Raw genomic sequence first — 18,976 nt, 5'->3', positions numbered from 1 at the left:
AACTTCAGTATAGTAATAACAATTCTCAAACTCACAAATACCAGTTTTGCTGTTAAGAGCAGTAGGGAAACATGGACTTCTGGCAGCTGTGCTGACCAGCAGAAGCAGTCAAGATCTGAAATTCCATGTCCTTGCTGGGCAATCAGACATGCAATGTTACAAGATGACGCAGTTCTACCTCCAATTATAAATTGTGAGTAAACTGCTGTCTTTGCTAGTTTTCCAGAAGGCAACCATGAGAGATACTTAAAAGGAAGAAATGCAAGAAGGACACACATCCTTCATCCCTCATGTCCCTACAAAGGCTTTTCAACAGCACTTAGCCTGGGAGAAAATACTTGGAAGTGCTCAGGAAACCACTCAGCCTCTCCAAAGGGAAGTGCATGCAATGACAGGCCAACAGGTAGCACCAGGGCACGGTTACCTGCTCCAGGAGCAGCCTTTTGGGGCCTCTACATGGAGATCAGGTGGGACCTTCTCCCCGAGCGCGGTTTGGGTTTCCGTGCGCGGGGCGCGGCGGAGCGGCCGGGTCCGAAGGACTGGCGCTGCTGGAGAGGCTCCAGCGGCGCTGCTGCCCTCTGCCAACGCCGGCCTCACTCAGGAGGGCACAGAGCCTTACGCGCGGAACCTTCTGGAAGCGTGCGAGGAGCCGCCTCCTGGAGCCGCCGGCGTCTGCTTCGACACCAACACGCATTGCCGCGCCGCCCTCACCTCCACGGGCTGCCAGTGCTCCGAAGCCACCAGCGCCACCGCCCCGGCTCCCAGAAATGCTGGCGCACCGCTCCACACCGGGAAAACTACCAGCAGCAACGTGTACGGGATTTTATACTAATTAGAGAAGTTTAATTTTAAAAGAATAAAATTAATGAAAGCTTATTTTTCCCCCAGAATTCAAGGACAAATAATTTCCCATCACAACAGCATTGCTGACGCAATTGCGCGTGCCTTAGCAACGAAGGCATACTACAGCATTTTATATACATCGTGCCTCTAAATATTGTCACAGCCAGGTTTGCATCTTGCTGTGCAACTACATCTCATTTCCAGAGAGGACACACAAAGGTTTAGCTATCCTTTGTTTTACTTAATTGTTTTTATTAATATTCTGTCTTCTCTCCCCATTTAATTAACGATTCCTAACTGGTTCTCAGCATTTCCTGACTTGTACAGGTTTTCTTAGCTATTGAGGTGAAAGTCCTCATGTAAGAAAGACACTGTCAAGGGTAGAACAATAGGCAAGATGGGCATGCCGCCTCTTCCCTACTTTTTGGGCTCTAAAGAAGCAATAATGTATCAGGAGCTCCATTAGGGAACACAGATTTTCACTACAGAAAATAAAGCTCAACTTAACATTGCTGAGCTAATTCTTAATGAATTCATGCAAGCAATGTAAATGCTACAAATAAGACAATGTTAGGCAGTTCCAAGAATTAACTGCATTCTTATTATAATCTCATCTGAGAGTATTTAATTTCTAACACTGATGTTCCAACGCTATTGCAAACTCTGAATATTTAAATGAGTAAACAACAAACAAAAGGTCTCATCTTCAGTGCCCCAAGCTATCATCCAAAACTAGTTATAATTAAAGGTGTGAACAACAGAGTAACAAACCTGCAAAGTCAAGGTTCTGAGAAATTAATGGGCATCACACCACTGCACCAGTTCAAATTTATCACTCATTATCTCCCCGACTAGCACAGTGCTGCTTCACATATTAGTGCCTCCTTTCCTCCAAGCCTCTCCTGCCTTTTCTAGATGGCTAATTTTATACAATTACTGCCTCTGACACATTGAGACCTTCTCTCCCCTCTTTCTTCTTCTTGCTGTAAAGCTAGTGACCTACAAAAGCCCCATGCACCTAAAATATCCTAGTATTTAAAAAAGAGAAGACTGATCATTTGAGGCAAAAATCAAGCAAACATCTAAGTATCTGCTTCTCCAACATCTTCCCTTTACAATATATCTAATGGTAAAAAGAACCCAAAGGCTAAGGCAAGATACAGGTACCCTTTAAACATGCTTTATTAGGATTTAATCTACAGTACTTGTTGAATTGCAACACTGCCCTCCTCTCCACAAAGTTCCTTAGAAAATTAAAAATGTGCCTTCTTTTAAAGTTGCTCCAAGACCTACACTGCTGGTAACTGGACGTTTACCGAAATGACTGGGAAGTGTTACATTACACAAAAGCCCTTTCCCTCCTCATCCAAATCCCAGTATTTTCCTTAATGTCCATTGAAATGGGAAAGGAAGATACACATGCACAAACACACACAAAAATACATGCGTACGTATCTCTTTCTCCACCCTACACGGAAAGGAAAAGAGCAAGAGCAGAGGAGTGCAAGGGGGAGGGGTGACTTTCCATCACAGATTAGCAAATTTTGCAAAATCTGGCCTATCCTTTACAGAGGTACCATGCTTTTTAATGTCACCTCACTTGCAAGAAAATTGTTTGTGCCCACTTCTCCCCCAAAACCCCAATGACATTGAAAAAATACTGCATTGCAGTATTTGCCAGTGCATCGGAGTGTATCCAGTTAGCTGTCCCACAGACAAACAAATGTACATTTTGATGTGTCCAGGCATTTAAATGAAGTGTCCAGAGGACACAGATTGCCAAAACGGACAAGCGGATTTCTCAAGTTATCTGCATCTTTCTCTCTCACACCATAGTATTCTCTGCCACTGTCCATTTCTTGCCTGGGCTGTTTGCTGAAATTATTTTCAAAGTCCAAGTTCCCAAAGAAGACACCAAATTCCCCTGCCAGAATATGGGACGCAATCATACCTTATTTCTTTTGAAAAACCTCAGGGTGTAGAGTGGCTCTAGATTATGTACCACCAGTATGACAATTACTCACAGAAAATAACCTGCATTTAATTAGTACACTCCCAGCATACCAAGTAGGAAGGCTGATGAAAAAAAAAAAAAAATTCCCTGTAACTTAGAAGATATTATTTTAAAGAAATTACTTCATTAAATATGTGTAAGATTAACGCAACCAGATTTCTTTCAATAGAGTCACAATATTTAACAGGACCAAATAAAGATGATGAAGACTATTTCAAACCCATTCAAATGGGATTTTTAAGTATACCCCTTCCAGCTCATTGTAACCATCCTTTGTCACAACAGCTCGGGCTCACTTTGAGAGAGCTCAAAAAGGTAAAATTAATAAAGAGGAAGAAAGTAAAGGAGGCAACCAAGCCAGTCACCAGTGGAGAGGCATCCCTGTATCTAACATGGGAACTTGATTAGCAGAGTACAGGGGACAGGATTTTAAACTGATGGCTGGTATTCACATTGCATCAATATCCAACTGTAAGATTGCCTCCTTTCTGACTAGTACACCAAGACAACAGTTTTTAAAAAAAGAAAAATGTCATGTCTAAGGACAACTACTATCTTTTTATCTCAAGAGAAAGAGGTTTTACATTTTCATCTTTTAGTATTACTAGCAACCTTAATTCTATTTCGCTGACTTAATAGCTATTTTTCTATAGGAAGATTTACAATGCAATCTTTTACATGCAGAAAGAAAATGTCACTATGTACATGCAGGCTGTATTCATTAATATAATGTTAAAACAAAGAAAAGAGGAAGATCAGGGCAGGAACACGTGCACCATAAAACAAGGATTACATTATTTTTAAATCTTCGTAAAAACACAAAATTGAACAGAAAATGAAAATGTAACTACTAGCTGATGACTCTTAAACAATGCAGCTGTGTATAATAAAAGGCATCCTTATTTATTGTCATGACTAAGTTAACAGATTTAGAACACAGTATCTCTGTTTTGGACAGAAGAAAAATTATTTTACTCTCACGTACAACTACAATGCATGTCAGAATACATCTCTGCACATGCACAGGCTGTAAAATATGGAATTTTACACACGCACACACCCCCTCAAGATTTTTTTTCTCCCCCTCTACATTGTAAAGCAGTGCAGTTTTCAGAGGGCCATTCAATCACTTTTTCACAGAAAGGACTGCAGCAAAAGCAATACTTAAAGCAAATTAAAAGGGGCATTTAATTTTTTTTTATTCCTATTTCAACTAAGCACTACCATTCCTGCTTGAATTTGCATTCAAAATAACCCTGCACCAGAGAAAGGAATAAAGTAAAAATATCTGCAAATCCAGAAAGACAGAAAGAAAGGCGTGTTCTATATTCTTGCTTTGCTTCTTATGCCTCCTGATGTGTGATAGATGAACATTTTCTGGGCAAGCACATTTTTATATCTTTTACGCTACCGTCTATCACTTACTAGTCTACTACGCTTTTTTAACACTTCTAGCACCACCAGCTATTTCCCATTATTGTTTGCCACTACAATTAAAAGACCATCACAATTAACAAAATATTCAGCCGTGGTTTAAAAAGTAGAGTTGCCACAAGGAGCCTGACAGTGGAAGTGGATATTGCTCCAGCAGATACAGAATAGATTGTGGCTAAAGGTGGGGCTGGAGACGAAGAGAAGAATAATTTCGGTATTTTTATAAATTCCTCTCGGTGCCTAAACCCTAAAATATGGTGAACTCCCCTGAACTGATCATTCTGCCATATAACCATCTGATTTCGTAAAAATACCAATATCACTTAACACAAAATCACTGCTTAGGGTAAATTCATTCTACCTACTGTTCTCATAGGGACATTTGCTGGAAAATTCTAAGAAATGATTTGCAGAAGCTATCAGCTGTGGGAGTTCACTATTATACCTCTGTCAACTTCATTCAATATAATTTACATTTTTTTTATACTGCCTCACAGGATTCCTTGCAATTTTTTGCACGTACAATTTCACAGCAGGGAGGGGGGAAGGAAAAAAAAAAAAAAAAAAAAAAAAAAGATAACCCTCTTTTGCAAAGGAGAAAGAACAGATGCTTAAAACCAGATTTCTAGAAATCACTGTAAGCCTGAGCCAGAAATGTAATTAACACCTATTTATAAAGAATAATTAAAGTTGTGACTGCCACAAAGAAGAGCAGAGATAATCGAGGTAGCCCCTGCTTCTTTTTTTTTTTTTTTTTTAGATTTTTTTTTTTTACACTGTTTGCAGTATTCCCACATGATTGCCACCTGCTCCCCCACTCAGCTTCCCCTATGCTCGTTTCCCCGGCAACCTTTCATTGGCTTTTCCTCCCAGCTATCGCTTTCAGTTCGGCTGCTCAGTCTAATCTTATTTGTTTTACACCCATCAAAACAAGCAGCTAGACAAAGACAATCCTGTAAGAATGGGAAAAGACCGTCGCTTTGTTTCCCCGGTTATAATAAATATCCGCGGCAAAAGTCTGCAAAACGTTAAATTAGGGGGAAGGGGGGTCCCCGGCGCCCCCCCATCCCGGGGCTGGCAGGAGGGCCGGTATTGTGCGGGCGGCCCCAGCCCCCACCCGGGTCGCCCCGCTCGGCGCAGCCCCGGTGCCCGCAGTTGTGTGTCTGATCATGCCATTTTGCACAATCTGTAAGGAAAAGCACAAAAGAGGGGACGAGATGAGCACGTCCGGGCTCCTCCGCCAGGAGAATACGGGCTAAAAATAGAAATACTATTTTTCACATAAATGGCTTTGACTTCTCCCGGCATTTAAAAAAGCACAAAACAACACGGCTCTCCCCCACCCCACCACCCACCCCAGCCCCCACCCCGACACAAAAAAAACACACCCTTGCTTGCTTCCATCCATCCATCCACCCATCCATCCACCCATCCATCCTCGACAGCACCGGCTCCATGGGAAACGCGATACCTGTATTTTTTAGAGGCGATTATTAGGTTTGTATTTAAGGCTGGTGTAATAGGAACGGAGATGAAAAGGCATCATCGGCCGCCCGCTCCGCCAGGCACACGCGGTACCATGACACCGTGACTGTCAGCAGAGACCATCCGCGCTCAACTGAAACGCAACGTTCAGTGGAAACGCCGTGGAGTGCCATCGCGGCTACAGACGCTAAATGGATGTACAGATGCATATGCACACACAGGCAGACATATCCCACCGAAAAAAAAATTAAAATAAACAAGGCTCTCTAATTTTATTTTATGACTCACGATCCGCCGCCCTGAACAAAAGAAATTCGCGAGGCACACGAGAAACGAGACAAAACCCCACGAGCAGGCTCTCCCCGTTCACTTACCATTTTCAAGCCATTCCACTCCATCTGTGATCACAAAGATGGACCCTTACAGCCCCTCACAGAGTCAAAAGCAAAAAGAGCGTTATGTAAAAGCTGACATTCCTTCTTACAGCGCTGCTGCCCAACGATGCAACAAAATCGACATATACTAGGCACTGCAACACATACAAGCCTCCTCCTCTTTTTATGAGGTCACGACAGGAAACTCTTTGAAATACAATATGCAGCATTTACTGAAGCTCATATAAATCACCCTCTTTTAAAATTACCATACCTATTGCGCAGTCCACCAAAAAGAAAATTACCAATCTCGAGGCTTTTTTTTTTTTTTAAACAACCCCCCCCACCAAGGATTTTGCTCTGCATTTGTATCTCCAAAATGTCAATGTGGAAATTAACTCTCCCCCACCCTTTAAAAAAAAAAAAAAGCCTCTTCCTTTTGCATTTCAGTTAGCCACATACCAGCCTTGCATTAGAAATGAGCTTTTCTCTTTATTCTGAGAGAAATCGCAATTACCTTAAAATGACAAAGTACATCCTTTATTAAAGGATACGCAGACATTAAATATGAAAGAGAGAGAGCGAGAGAGAGGGGGAAAGAGAAAGGGAGGGGGGGAAAGGGAGAGATCATGTACAAACAGATCAGTAGCAGAAAACTAAATTCATGGGAAAACACAGACTGAGAATGATGCAGATTGGGGAAAATCTGTATGTTAGCTTCTATATCTACCTCTATATAAACCCGCTACGATCAGATTTTAAATCTACTAATACCTACCATAACCATTCTTAATGGCAAATATTGGGTGTCTTGAAAGGCTTCAACTCTTCTAACGGTTTGCTAAGGTTTCAGGGAATTATTTTATTATTATTATTTTTTTCTCTCTTTTTTTTTTTTTGGAAGATCCACAAAGCACACTGCTAGACGTTTGTGCAGCGAGAAATTATTATCGCTAATAATAATAATAATAGCGGCAGCAATAATAATAATAAATAATAATAATAATAAGAGCTAAGTATATTATCTCGTTGTCTCAGTGTGGTGCTGCGGCGGGAGGGCGGCGGCGCCGGCGGCGGGCGGAGCGCGGAGCGGCGCGGGGCGGGACGCGCGGAGCGGAGCGCGCGGAGCGGCGCGGGCCCTGCTGCGACTGGCGGCCGCCGTCGCCCCTTTACCGCCATTTATGGGACCATCTGTCAGCGGCGCCGCGCGCTGATTGGCCGAGCGCGCGGCGCGCGCGGGGGGGCGGGAGGGGGGAGGGTGTGTGTGGTGTGTGTGGGGGGGAGGCGTTGCGACATCAGGTGCTATTGAAATTAGCCGCTGCCAGATTGACAATGTTAATGATGCGGTGACCTCTACAACAACAGAGACCAGATTTCTGAACTGCTGCTTGTGTCTAGTAATTAAGGCCCGGTTGAAGAAACAACACGCAGCCCCGTATTTTTTTTTTTTAATTTTTTTCTTTTTTTTTTTTTAATTTTTTTTTTGGTTCCCCTGTTCCCACCCCTGGGCCCGGCGCTGCCGTACCTCGGCCATGCTCCAGTGCCTACATCTCCTTACCTCCTGCGCGCCCCGCTCCCAGGTCCGGCGTATTTTAACCACCTTATCTTTTTCGACAGTTGCTTTCCGGAGAAATGCATATTTAATGATCTGCCTCTAGGCTTAAAGGCACAACAAAAGCACTTTGACGTGCATTTAAAGCTGCATTTATTTTCAGGTACTATTGATTTTAATAATCAACCCATCTCTCCTTCCTTCCACCCGGTGAGGTTTTTTAAAATACGTATTTTTAAAGGAGTGGATTTGATGTTGCTGCCACTTGACAATGTCTAAGGCACAGCAGACACCTCTTTATCGGGCTCTCCCCCCAAACGACAGTAGTATTTCTGAATTATTTTGCCACCTCGCTTCACTATTCTTCAGCTCGACAGGAAATAAAACGACAGCAAACTTTGGGCATTTAAAATAATTTTCTTTTCCAGCCTTAGAGAAACGTGCTTAACTTAACAATGCACACTCATTAATCCTCCGCTCGCTGCCACTGACAAACTAACAAAACTTCACTTCCAAACAGCAATATTTTACCCCCTTCCGACCACGGCAAGTTTTTAAAGAATTCTCACAAGTTAGGAAGCATTCATTTCTTTCTCTTTACTTGAGAGGTATTTTCCTAAAGCATGTTTTGTCCAAAGTAACAAGGCACGGCACTCTAATTACAACAAACCTTGAATTTACATTTATCTCAACTAAAGCAACCGAGTATTACTCTATTAATACACATAGGATCATTTAGTTTTACTGTCCACAGATTCATTTCAACAACTAAACAGGTTTGGGGGTTTTTAAAAAAAAAAAACCTCAGTATCACTGCAAGCGTTTTTAAATGTAAGAGCTGAAAACCGAGAAAGCTAGAATGGGCCACGTTATAAGCTCACTTAGCTCTTTCCTAGAGAAAGAAAATCTGACTACAAACCACCAAAACCATTTCCAAAACATGTAAATCAAATCATAATGGTTCTACAAGTTTCATTTTTAAAAAAGTATAAATATTCACACTGCTAAGCTAGGGACTGACATTCAGTACATTTTAAATTTCCTTAAACCATAGACACACTCAAACACACACAGAGACTAAACATACCAATAAAACGTATGAAATGTAGTAAAGCTCATAAAATCCAGCTATACACAAACCAAGCAAGGAGAAAAATCACATTTAAAAGACATCATACAATCTATTTGTGGAATGAGCACTGAATTCAATTAAAATATGAACAATGTGAAAGGCTGCAGAGGATTTCTCTCACCACGCATCTTTCTGAGCACATTTGTAGCTTAGTAAAAACTAGCATAGATTAAACTAGCCTGTAAGATACATTTCCTAACTCAAATTTAGGTGACCCATTAGACTGAACACACAGACATCAAAATGCTACAACAGCTAGCATATTACCATAGATTCTTGTGCAAACATACATCAAATATTAAACTTAGATTTGTAATGCATATTTTTTTACTTAAGGTCTCTTCAGGGCTTAATAACCCCGGAGAAAGCATCCAGAAATTATTTTTAAGTATTTTCAACTTCAGCCTACTTTGTTACTATAAATTCGTTATGCATATCAAGATTCAGCCATTTTTCTGAAACAATAATCACACGCTGCTCCTCTAAAAAATTAGCTAATCTTATCCGTCTATAAATCCAGGTACTCTGCACACTGACCACTTTCCCAAAAAGCACCCCACACACGCAGCCTTTCCAAGAAACACTAAAACAAATGCTCAAACATCCTCAGAGGCCTCTCTCTGGAAAGACAAAGGCAGAATCCTATTGTTGAAAAAGTCAACCTTGTTCTCGTGTTTCCAGTAGTACCATTTATCTTTCAGGGAAAGGGACTGACCACCGCATCACGGTGCTGACATTTGTAAAGCATCAGATTCTCTACACAGTCTCTCTAGCATCAGCCAGCAAGCCCCTGAGCAAAGCATATTTTTAGTGCAATCTTCCATCCCCACAAAAAAGAAACTTGTCTTAAACAGCTAATCCAATATCAAAATGAAATCACAGGGTTGTTTCCCAGCCCCCCCCCTCCCTCTCCTTACCATAAATGAGCAGTTTCTTGACTCATTAATGACAGTTTCCCTTAAAAGAAGTGATCTCATATCACTGAGCCCCTCTCCACCACGCATACATCCCAAAGGTTGCGGGTATCTTAGCATCAGTAGCCGCTAGCAAGCTCTCTCATACAGAGCCCAGATGGACTATACCAGAAGCCAATTCAGCGTTAATAACTACCTACTCTGTGCAGTTTAGAAGCCTTACGTGGCATAATGTCCTAGGCAACAGCAGCCGATTGAAACCGCAAATAAAAGACAACCCAATTCTCCAAAAGCATCAAAAGGAAAAAAATAATAAATTGAAGAATGATTTTTTTGAAAAAAAAAAAAAAATCTCTTACTTGCATAAGATTAAACTGAATCCTTCACCAACATATTGAAAAAGGAGAAAAAACAGATGCTGCCCAGAAAAAGTGACAAAATATTACCTCATTATTTAACAAAGCAGCATTAAGCGTCCTGCTGATTTCAAACATCTTGCCACAGATTTTGGTTAAGAGAAACAGAAAGAATCCTTTGCAAGCCCTCTGTCTGCAAAGGGTTCTTCAATTTTCTTGCGCACAACAGAATAGTCAATATGTTATTTCCCTAGAGTTCGCACATTAAAACATCTAGTCAGTGAGCTGAATTTTCCCCTTATCACACTGTAGACTCCTGTTATATGTACTGCTCTCTTTGCAAGATTAGCCTGCCCCAAACATGGCTGTTGTTTAAACTATTCTTTAAAGTAACAGTTCACTCCATAACCACCAGGTGGGCAGTGTACACAGATCCAAGTAACCATCTTAAAGATTTTTCTTGGAATAGCTGCTGGTTGTGATATACAACGTAAATCCCCCCTACACTTATCAAGCAGGAGGAAAAAAAAATTGCCACTGTTTTATGCCCTTTCCTCCCCAGCAGCGAGCCCACAAACAAAACCCTAAAATCACTTAGCTTTTAACACAGATTTTTTTTTTTTTTAAAGGGACCTTAAAATTTATGCAGGAGCTTTTCATTCAGCAAAAGTGGTAAAATCCAATCAGCGTTGAGAACAAAGTGAAATTAAAAGGAAAAGCACACCCAACTAACTGGTTTGTACTACAGAAGAACAAAAATCAGCATTATGTTCATGGAAAGACAAAATTCAGCATGTAAATAATTCTGCTCTAAAATATGAACTATACATTCAAGCAAACTGAAGACAACTTGATAAGATACTGCTATGACTTACTGTGACTTTAAATTCATTTATGAAGCCACTGTTGCATGCATCAGAGCACAAGACCGAAATACATGGAAAGGATCCAGTGTTCAATAGCACCTAAGTCTCCCAAGGTATCAAACCACCCCTATTCCATCATGCCTGCAAGCTATTCAAATATTTTTCCTCCACTTTATTTAAGGTCAAATACCTCAAGAAATACTTCCATTACTATTAAAAAATACCAATTCACTCAACGCTCTACAGCAACACCCAGAGGCTTAAATGAGATTGGGATCTTTGTGTCAGGTGCCGTACAAACACATTTGAAAAGTCATTTCATACCGAAGGATTTATAAACAACATTTACAAGACTGAAAACACAAAGCAGAGATGTGAGAAAGAACAATAAAGAGCATCACAAAATGTCTTTACTGGCTGGGAAGAACTGCTGGAAGAACAGGGCACTTCTGGCAACTTACCTGTGCAAAGGCAGAACCCAAAAGTTTATTTAGTGAGGTTAAACACAAATGCAGTGGATAGACAAGGGCTTCTTTAGATTTGTCACCTACAAAGCACCATTACCTATTTCTTTCATTTGTAGCAATCCATGCTGAGTAAGTATATGCAGAGTAGTGATTTTCTTTGCTGGCCTTTAACTAATATTAAAGTGATGCAGTAATGACTTAACCTCCTTGAATATGTATTGAGTTTCAAGTCATCCCTTTTTATATGAGAAAGGTTATTTGCATCGATTTCTGTTTGCATGAAATAAGCTTATTTTCTCATTCACCATATGCCTTGAACACTAATTAAAAGTGTCACTTTCTTCTAATGTAAAAACATAATCACTTAGTAAATAAGTATTCTTGGCTTTTTGGTCTTTGTGATAATCTATTTAAGCACTTTTTATTTCCATGTAACTTCAGTGCTTTATCACACGCTCCTCTCATGTAAAGAGGAGTGTTTTACAAATGCACATTTTTGTTGGATTTATTTTTTTTTTCATTTGAAAAAAAAATATCTAGAATTACATCTTTAAGGACCCACACTCCTATTACCCTGAGGCAAATCCATCCAATCAATACGAAACCATTCACATGCCACCATCTGCCATGCTGTAGAGCAATGTGGCTGGAACAGACCTCTTATAAAGCAGCAGTGGTCTCATTTTCAGTCTATTAGGGAAGCACCAGAGCTCTCATGTGCAAGGACACAACACTCCAAGGCAGACCTCCTCACACCACTGTCTCCCTGCGCTGCTGCAGAACTCTGTAATTTTTGCTGCTACTAATCATCAAAGCAAGAGGGAGGAGAAAATGATCAGTAACAGTCCTATTCCACTGCAGCACAAAATAAAGAACTCAATTTAATTCTATCCTAATATGATTATAGCAAACCATTTAAATGCTGCTGCCTGTGAACTACAACCTGGCATTTTCCATCACCTCATTTTCTATTCTTCTGGAGAACTAAACATTTATCTCTGCAACAGTTTTACTCTTTCCCAAGACATTCCTCTCATACAATTAATACTTATTTCTTACCAAAGAGTTATTTTGTTGTTTGACAGATGGGAGGGTGCAGGTGGACGAGGAACCAAGGAGAGGCATGTGTGAGCAAGAGATGGATCTCGTGTACAAAATGATTTAATAAAGATAACAGGCAGGGAAAGGACATTACACAATGCAAGCACCCGGGTTTGTCCTATGCAGTAATTCAAGAACCTCTGCGGAAGCAGCCTCCAGTTCAAGATACCACATCAACACAGTCTTCAGCAACACTGAGCTCACACAGCCTTTTCATCAGAAGATCTCATAATAATTTAAAATATCCTACATCACCTATAACCCCATGCAAATGCACTGCATAACTAACTAAAAAAGAGTACTAGGAGAAAACAGGAACACGAAGGTGTGCAAACCCTTTATAAATATACACACAGAGAAAAAAAATTACTGATTTAAAATCATCCATGAAATTACAAGAAACTGAAAAGCTAAACATAATTCATGTGATGCTGACAGTCACAAACTCAGAGAAGAAAGCTGAAGCTGACTTGTTCATGGCATCTAACCCAAAGCCAGATTTTAGTGAAAGGAACAGGAAGGAAAAAAAAGAAATCAGCCTAATTAAGCTGACTGCCCTTTGCTGTACATGCGTGCAGAAGGTGGCAGGGACTAGGGGGTAGAGAGAAAAACAATGGCTAAACAGGTTATTTACTTCTACAACAAGGTTTCTTTTCCCACTGTTACTTGAACAGCTCACAATTAAGTGTATCTATACATAACTTGTTTAGCTACTGAGTAATTAAAAAAACCCCAAAAACCCAGCAAAATAAAACACCTTATCAACTGCCCTGTGGAAAGCCAGCAGGAGTGGGTAATTGAGACTAACCTTGCATGACACTGAAAATGTTTTTCAGACTCTTAAAGGTTAGTGAATTAATGTATTTGATGAAACAGTCAAATTTTTAAGGTTTCACTGCAAAATACAAAAGTTGTGATAACTGAACACTAGCCAGATAAAAAAGAAATACCATACAATTTCTGAGAAAACAGTAGATGAAAAAGATGACTGACATGGTCTTGATCTATTATTAGTTTTTTATTTGATGATCCACTCAGAAACACAGGAACCTGTCCCTGCCTCCTGTCCTGCCCCTGCTGTGGAACCCACTGACAAGCTGTACAAGCTCTGCTGCCAATGAAATGACCTGTGTGGTGCAAAGAAATTCCTCCTGATGCCGAGATGAAATATAACACAGCTACCTGGAAAAACCATCACCTTTTGGAACTGAACCCAGAAAAAAGGAAAAAAAGAAAAATCAAGAGTAGTCAGAAATCTAGCTCCTTAAAGAGCTAGACACTAGATACAAAACAAGACAGAAAGTCTTCCTAAATACTTACAACCCTAAATGAGGAATTTAGATGCACAAAGCTTAGGCAAGTAGTCACAGTTACCACAGAAATCACACTTCAGCTGCTTTTGCACAAATATGCTATTTAGCATTGCTTGCCCACTTTCTTTTTCATGCCTTATGAGATGTGTAATTTGGATGCTGCATAGCTGCTCTAAGTATCACATGCCAATTTTCCAAAGATGTGTGTATTTGCAAACCCCACTGTGGATACTTATGTTTGAACGCCGGGAGACTGGAACAAAACTCTCCAGGGCACAGCAGAGCACAGAGGTAACAAAATGAATAGATGTAAATAGCTCTGATGGTGAGAGAAGCCTTAGCAGTGATAGGAACCACGTCCTCAATTCCACAACTGGAAGCTGGGCAGCCAGACAGATTGAGGTGTGCGTGTGTGTGCCAGTGAATAGCCTCAGCACAGGACTCCTGTGACTGTCAGGCCAGCCAGGGAAAGGGGCCAGCAGCTCTGCTACAGTGCAGGAAGGGTTTGGAGAATATGATTCAGCACCTTCCCAGCAAGTCTGAAGGCCAGCAATGCCCTTGGCTCCACACCCCTCTCCCAGCTGAGCTGCTGCTCTGCAACACAGAGCATCCACTCTGTCCCAATACGTCCTGCCTGGCCAATTTTCTATACATTTTAAAGAACCCACTGCCAGCACTGCAAGACTGAAAAGCAAAAGGCAGCATACACTGCAGGTAAGCATGTTAACACAGCAGTAAGGTACCAGTAATTCTTTCTCCCCTTTTCAGTTATTTTACTTTTGACTCAGGAATATAGATTTTAATGCCTCCAGTCCCCTGATTTTGTTTTCCTCCTTTTAAATTCAGAGATACTAAAAGTTGTATGCGACAGACATCCTAAATCCTACAGCTTGCTTTCCTATCACTACAAGCAGAACTCAATCCTACCTACAGGGAGAGTTAAAACATTTCTACACTGCTGTCAATTTTGTATAATACAGTTAGCAAAGTTTCAGCTGAGCACAAATGAAGATGTTTTCAAAGATTTATGACTGCATTTTTAAAATGTATTTACTTGTAAATAATGAAAGGACCTAGACACTGAAGAACTCCAGACTTACCAGGGAGATTTACATGAGTTCAGCCATTTTTAATGTGCCTATGTATAAGCACAAAAACCTTCACAAAAAATATGAACAGGGTCTTTCAACCAGCACTGCCTAATTTTAGAACAGTTGATGGATTTGCTTTAAGCCCATCTGTAATACAGTGTGCTATACACCTTGCACTCAGGCCAAATAATATCAATAGCAAGAACAAAGATAAAAAGCTGAAAGAGGATTAATGGGCTGATGTCTCCAAGCTTTGAGACAGTGATCAGAAAGAGATGTGGGGAAGAGTGTGAGGTGGCTGGATCAGAACAGAGGTACAGGAGGAATCAAAGGAGACCTGTGAACAGCATGCAGAAGGGTTATGTCTCCTGCAACTTGCAACTACACAGGAAGGATGCACAACCAGGGAAGATACAAAAGAGAATAAAGACAATAAAGTGTCAAGAGCTATTAATTGTCCAAATTACTTCTTGTTAAAGCAGCTGGCACTTACATAGAGTATTTTAGTAGCAGCAGGCAGAAGGTAAACAAGTATTACCATTTTATACATTTAAAAAAAACCAATCCTCAGTCATTTCCAGATAAACCCTTTCAGGCAACCTATTCCCAAATCAAGGATGCTGGAAAGGAGAAAAAGTTTAAGATTGCTTTACTGCAGAAACCAAGCTTTCCTCATGCTCCAAAGCTTACACCTGTATCTACAAGTGCCAGGACTTTCAAGAAGCTTCCTGTGTACATCTGCTTTATTTTACCCCTTAAGAAATAAAGGTAAGCTGCCTTAATAAGGTACCCAAATTTCAGAGATAAACAGCTCCCTCATTAATATGGCTCACACAAGTCTTTAGCGTATAATTTAATTACAAAAATTAGAATTTTATAATAAGGAAAACAAGGTAAAAATACAGAGAGGATAATGGGCATAAAAACCAGAACTGATGCAGTATTTAAGACAAGAGCAATGCCAACACTGAACTTTGCATACTGACAAAAAAAGCAGGGAGAGGCTAAAGAAACACAACTGAAAGAAATAATCTGCAGCTCCTCTTCTTGCCCTCTAGAGTTCCTGGAGCTCATCTCTTGGGATCAGGATGACTCTAATTTACCTATCCAGTTCTCAGATTTTTCTTGTGGATTATGGTTTTCTTTAAACTTCTCTTTGCAAAGTGTGGCATACCTTAGCAGATGATTTTTAGCTTCCTTTAAAGTAGGGCAGGTGAACAATGGGTATTTTTAATACCGTCCTTTAAAAAAAAAAACCCAAAAACCCTAAAAATATGCTAGTAGGTATAAAAGTAGTTCTGCAGGCTAAACTTCCTAATAAATAACTTTGGGCTACAATTACTTAGCAATAGATATTTGGTGCTTGGGTTTCAAGGGATTTGTGCAGCCCAACTGGAGAAATTGGCAGGTTGGCACCCAAGAGTGAGTTCACTTCTGTGCTGAACTGCCTCTTCCATAGCCACAGCTGTTCTATTTTTTCATTAAACAGGCAGGTATAAGGTAAGAACCCACAGCAGCCAGGCTGCTTGTGGTTTCTCCAGTCTGTGGAGAAAAGCTGTATGTGAAAGGATAGGCTTGACCAGTCCTAGAGGTCAGTGTGGATGAGTTTACCTCACCCCAGGTCACCCATCTGCTGCTCTCTCCAGCCTTTGGACAGGAAGTTCTAGGAAATGGGCACTTCCAAGGCACAGTTCATCTATCCTGCTCTACAAATCTCAAAGATAAATCATGCTCTTCTTCACTGTCTGCACACTAAGGAGGACCCCAGTGACCACCAGGGGAGCCTTGCTCCAGCAGAAAGTCCACCTCTGGTCAGACCAATCCCACCAAGGCTTTACCAGGTGACCAAGGCAGGTGGTCTCCAGCTGACCCTCACCTAAATGAGGTTTGTCCACACTGGGGTCTCTTAACACCAGTTCTTGCTATAACACAGCACAGACCCACACCCAAGGCCAACACTCAATCCACCTGTAACAGCCACACAAAGCAAATCCTGCAAGACTACATTGGTCTGTACATGGAAAAAGCCTAACATCCTTGGAAGCATGTAAACAACTTATCAAAAGGAAAAAAAAACAACAACAAAGTTTATTTCATGAACTCTGGGCTAAATAATCTGGCTTTTGTAACAGAAGCTTTGATTCTGGACCTCCAAACAGCAAAGCCTCAAGGAAAAAAAAAAAAAAGGGTTCTAGTACATCCAATTTATGACTGTTGGGAAAAGCAACAATCACATCAAAACAGCTGCTCTGAAAACCTATCCAGCTACAGGCCATCACCCTGCAGTTTAAGAATATTTCACTCCATTGCCTGAACACATTTATATTCTTCCAGGCAGTTTTCCTGATGTTTTATAAGGATTCCCTAATGCAACAACAAACGATCTTTCTTTTAATAGTATCACTGGATGCGTTGTAACCTGCACCTAGGGACACCCTGCTCTGCTCAGATAAAACTTAATTGTTCTTCTGACATCGTACAATGAAGGAACTTTAAACTCACATAATAAACTAAACAGTCCTATTTTTAACATTTTCCATAGCCCCAATGCTGAAAAAACTCACTTAAAAATGTTCCAAGCAAGCAGATAACCAACATAGACCTAGTGTGCAGAAAAAAAAATAAATGTAAAGGTGTCGAATAAAGGATAAGATTTTATTCTGCTGTGGTAGAGGGTCCTACTTCTATAGGCAAAGGAAAACCAGATATCAATGATGCTATGGAATATTTCACACAATTTCAACTGCTGTCAACAAATGGCAAAAACCCTCCAGCATACCTGTGCTGTATCTTTCTCCAGACCACTCCCACAATTTCATGCTTTCTGCTAAAGTCACAGGGCAGTATAGGTGCACACCGTAAAATTCTGTGGTTTGGTAGTGGAAATTTCAGCTCCTGACCTTTGAGGTTAATGGTGCTATTTAAATTTAAGACACAATGAAGCTATTAACCAATTACTCCCACTGACCTCACTGTTAACTGGAAGACTGTCAACACAGAGAATGAGGCCAATTATTTAGGAGCTATCATCTGTTCAGGAAGCCACCCTCTTAGGCTGGTTGGGAGCCTATCCCAGGCTGGAGGATGATGACATGGCTTCATCCATTCCTGCTGCTCTCACTCCTCAGCTGCCACACGGGCACAAAGACTTTGATTCTTAGGAAACTCCTACCAGCACACAACATTGCTCAGCAACCTGGGTGAGTTGACACACACAAAGGTTTTCTCTTTGCACTGGCATCAGTCAGCCTCAGTATGTTCAAGACTCCAGCCATCTCCATCAGAGAGCCTCCCATTCACAGGGCTGCACCCACAACACCAGGGATGAACACTGCCATGAGAAGAACTGCAGCTCTGCACATGCTGCTGACAGATGCTGAATTCCTTCCAGTAATGAACTCCCTGAATTTCATCACTTGCTGTTCCATGTGCAAAGCAGAGCCAACCTCTCCTTCTGTATCATTAGGATCATAACAGTAATTTATTAAAAAAATCTGTCAAAACTAGATGCTATTGCACATTTCATAAGCTTTTAAGTAATGAATGAAGGAAAAAAAACATCTCACAGATACAGTCACATCAACTATGCAAACCAAAATAAGAACAGATACTAAAAATGAATGTTGGGAAAAAAACAACATGTAAGTGCATACAGTAAAATCTTGCTACAAATGCTTCCACAAGACCCAGATAGAAATAATTTTAAAAACACCGCAATCAGGCTTAATGGAGGCTTTACTTGATTCATCTATTTAAGAATCCAGAAAAAACTCCTCACAATTTCTAAGCAAAAGACTGCTTGTAAGATTCAGATTAAGAAGAACAGGCCAGATGCTCCAGCGTACCAAATTTTCTTATCAGCATTTTCCTATCCTGCCCACAAAGTGAGGGCAGGATAGGCTTTTCTGTGAAAAGGCAACTGCTGGCCATCAGAGCTGACAGGTTACCAGAACAGAGGAAAAAAAAACCAACCACATCAGCCAATGACATTCCCATACTGCAAGAAGATCCCAAATGTGTTGTTCAACACTACA

The 18,976-nt window shown here is 40.7% G+C and overlaps 1 protein-coding gene across 13 annotated transcripts in view; it reads right to left on the bottom strand.

Moving 5' to 3' along the window:
- ELAVL4 (ELAV like RNA binding protein 4) overlaps positions 1-18,976 on the bottom strand; it is a 98,595-nt gene that overhangs the window by 52,888 nt on the left and 26,731 nt on the right. For 2 of the 13 annotated variants that reach the window (XM_079314561.1, XM_079314562.1), the window contains exon 1: positions 9,752-9,870. The exons of 5 other annotated variants lie outside the window; for them this stretch is intronic. In XM_079314561.1, the coding sequence (XP_079170687.1) occupies positions 9,752-9,868 (117 nt within the window). In that variant the 5' untranslated portion in view covers positions 9,869-9,870. Of the gene's footprint in view, positions 1-5,762; positions 5,912-6,150; positions 6,309-6,928; positions 7,225-9,751; positions 9,871-10,194; positions 10,309-18,976 lie in introns of those variants that run through there. 6 more of the 13 variants (XM_079314555.1, XM_079314558.1, XM_079314563.1 and 3 more) reach the window with 5 other exon arrangements.

Source organism: Erithacus rubecula, assembly GCF_903797595.1.
Source record: "Erithacus rubecula genome assembly, chromosome: 10".
Taxonomy (NCBI): Eukaryota; Metazoa; Chordata; class Aves; order Passeriformes; family Muscicapidae; genus Erithacus; species Erithacus rubecula.
Note: the sequence above shows the minus strand (reverse complement) of the source record. Positions and strands in the feature narration are given on the sequence as shown.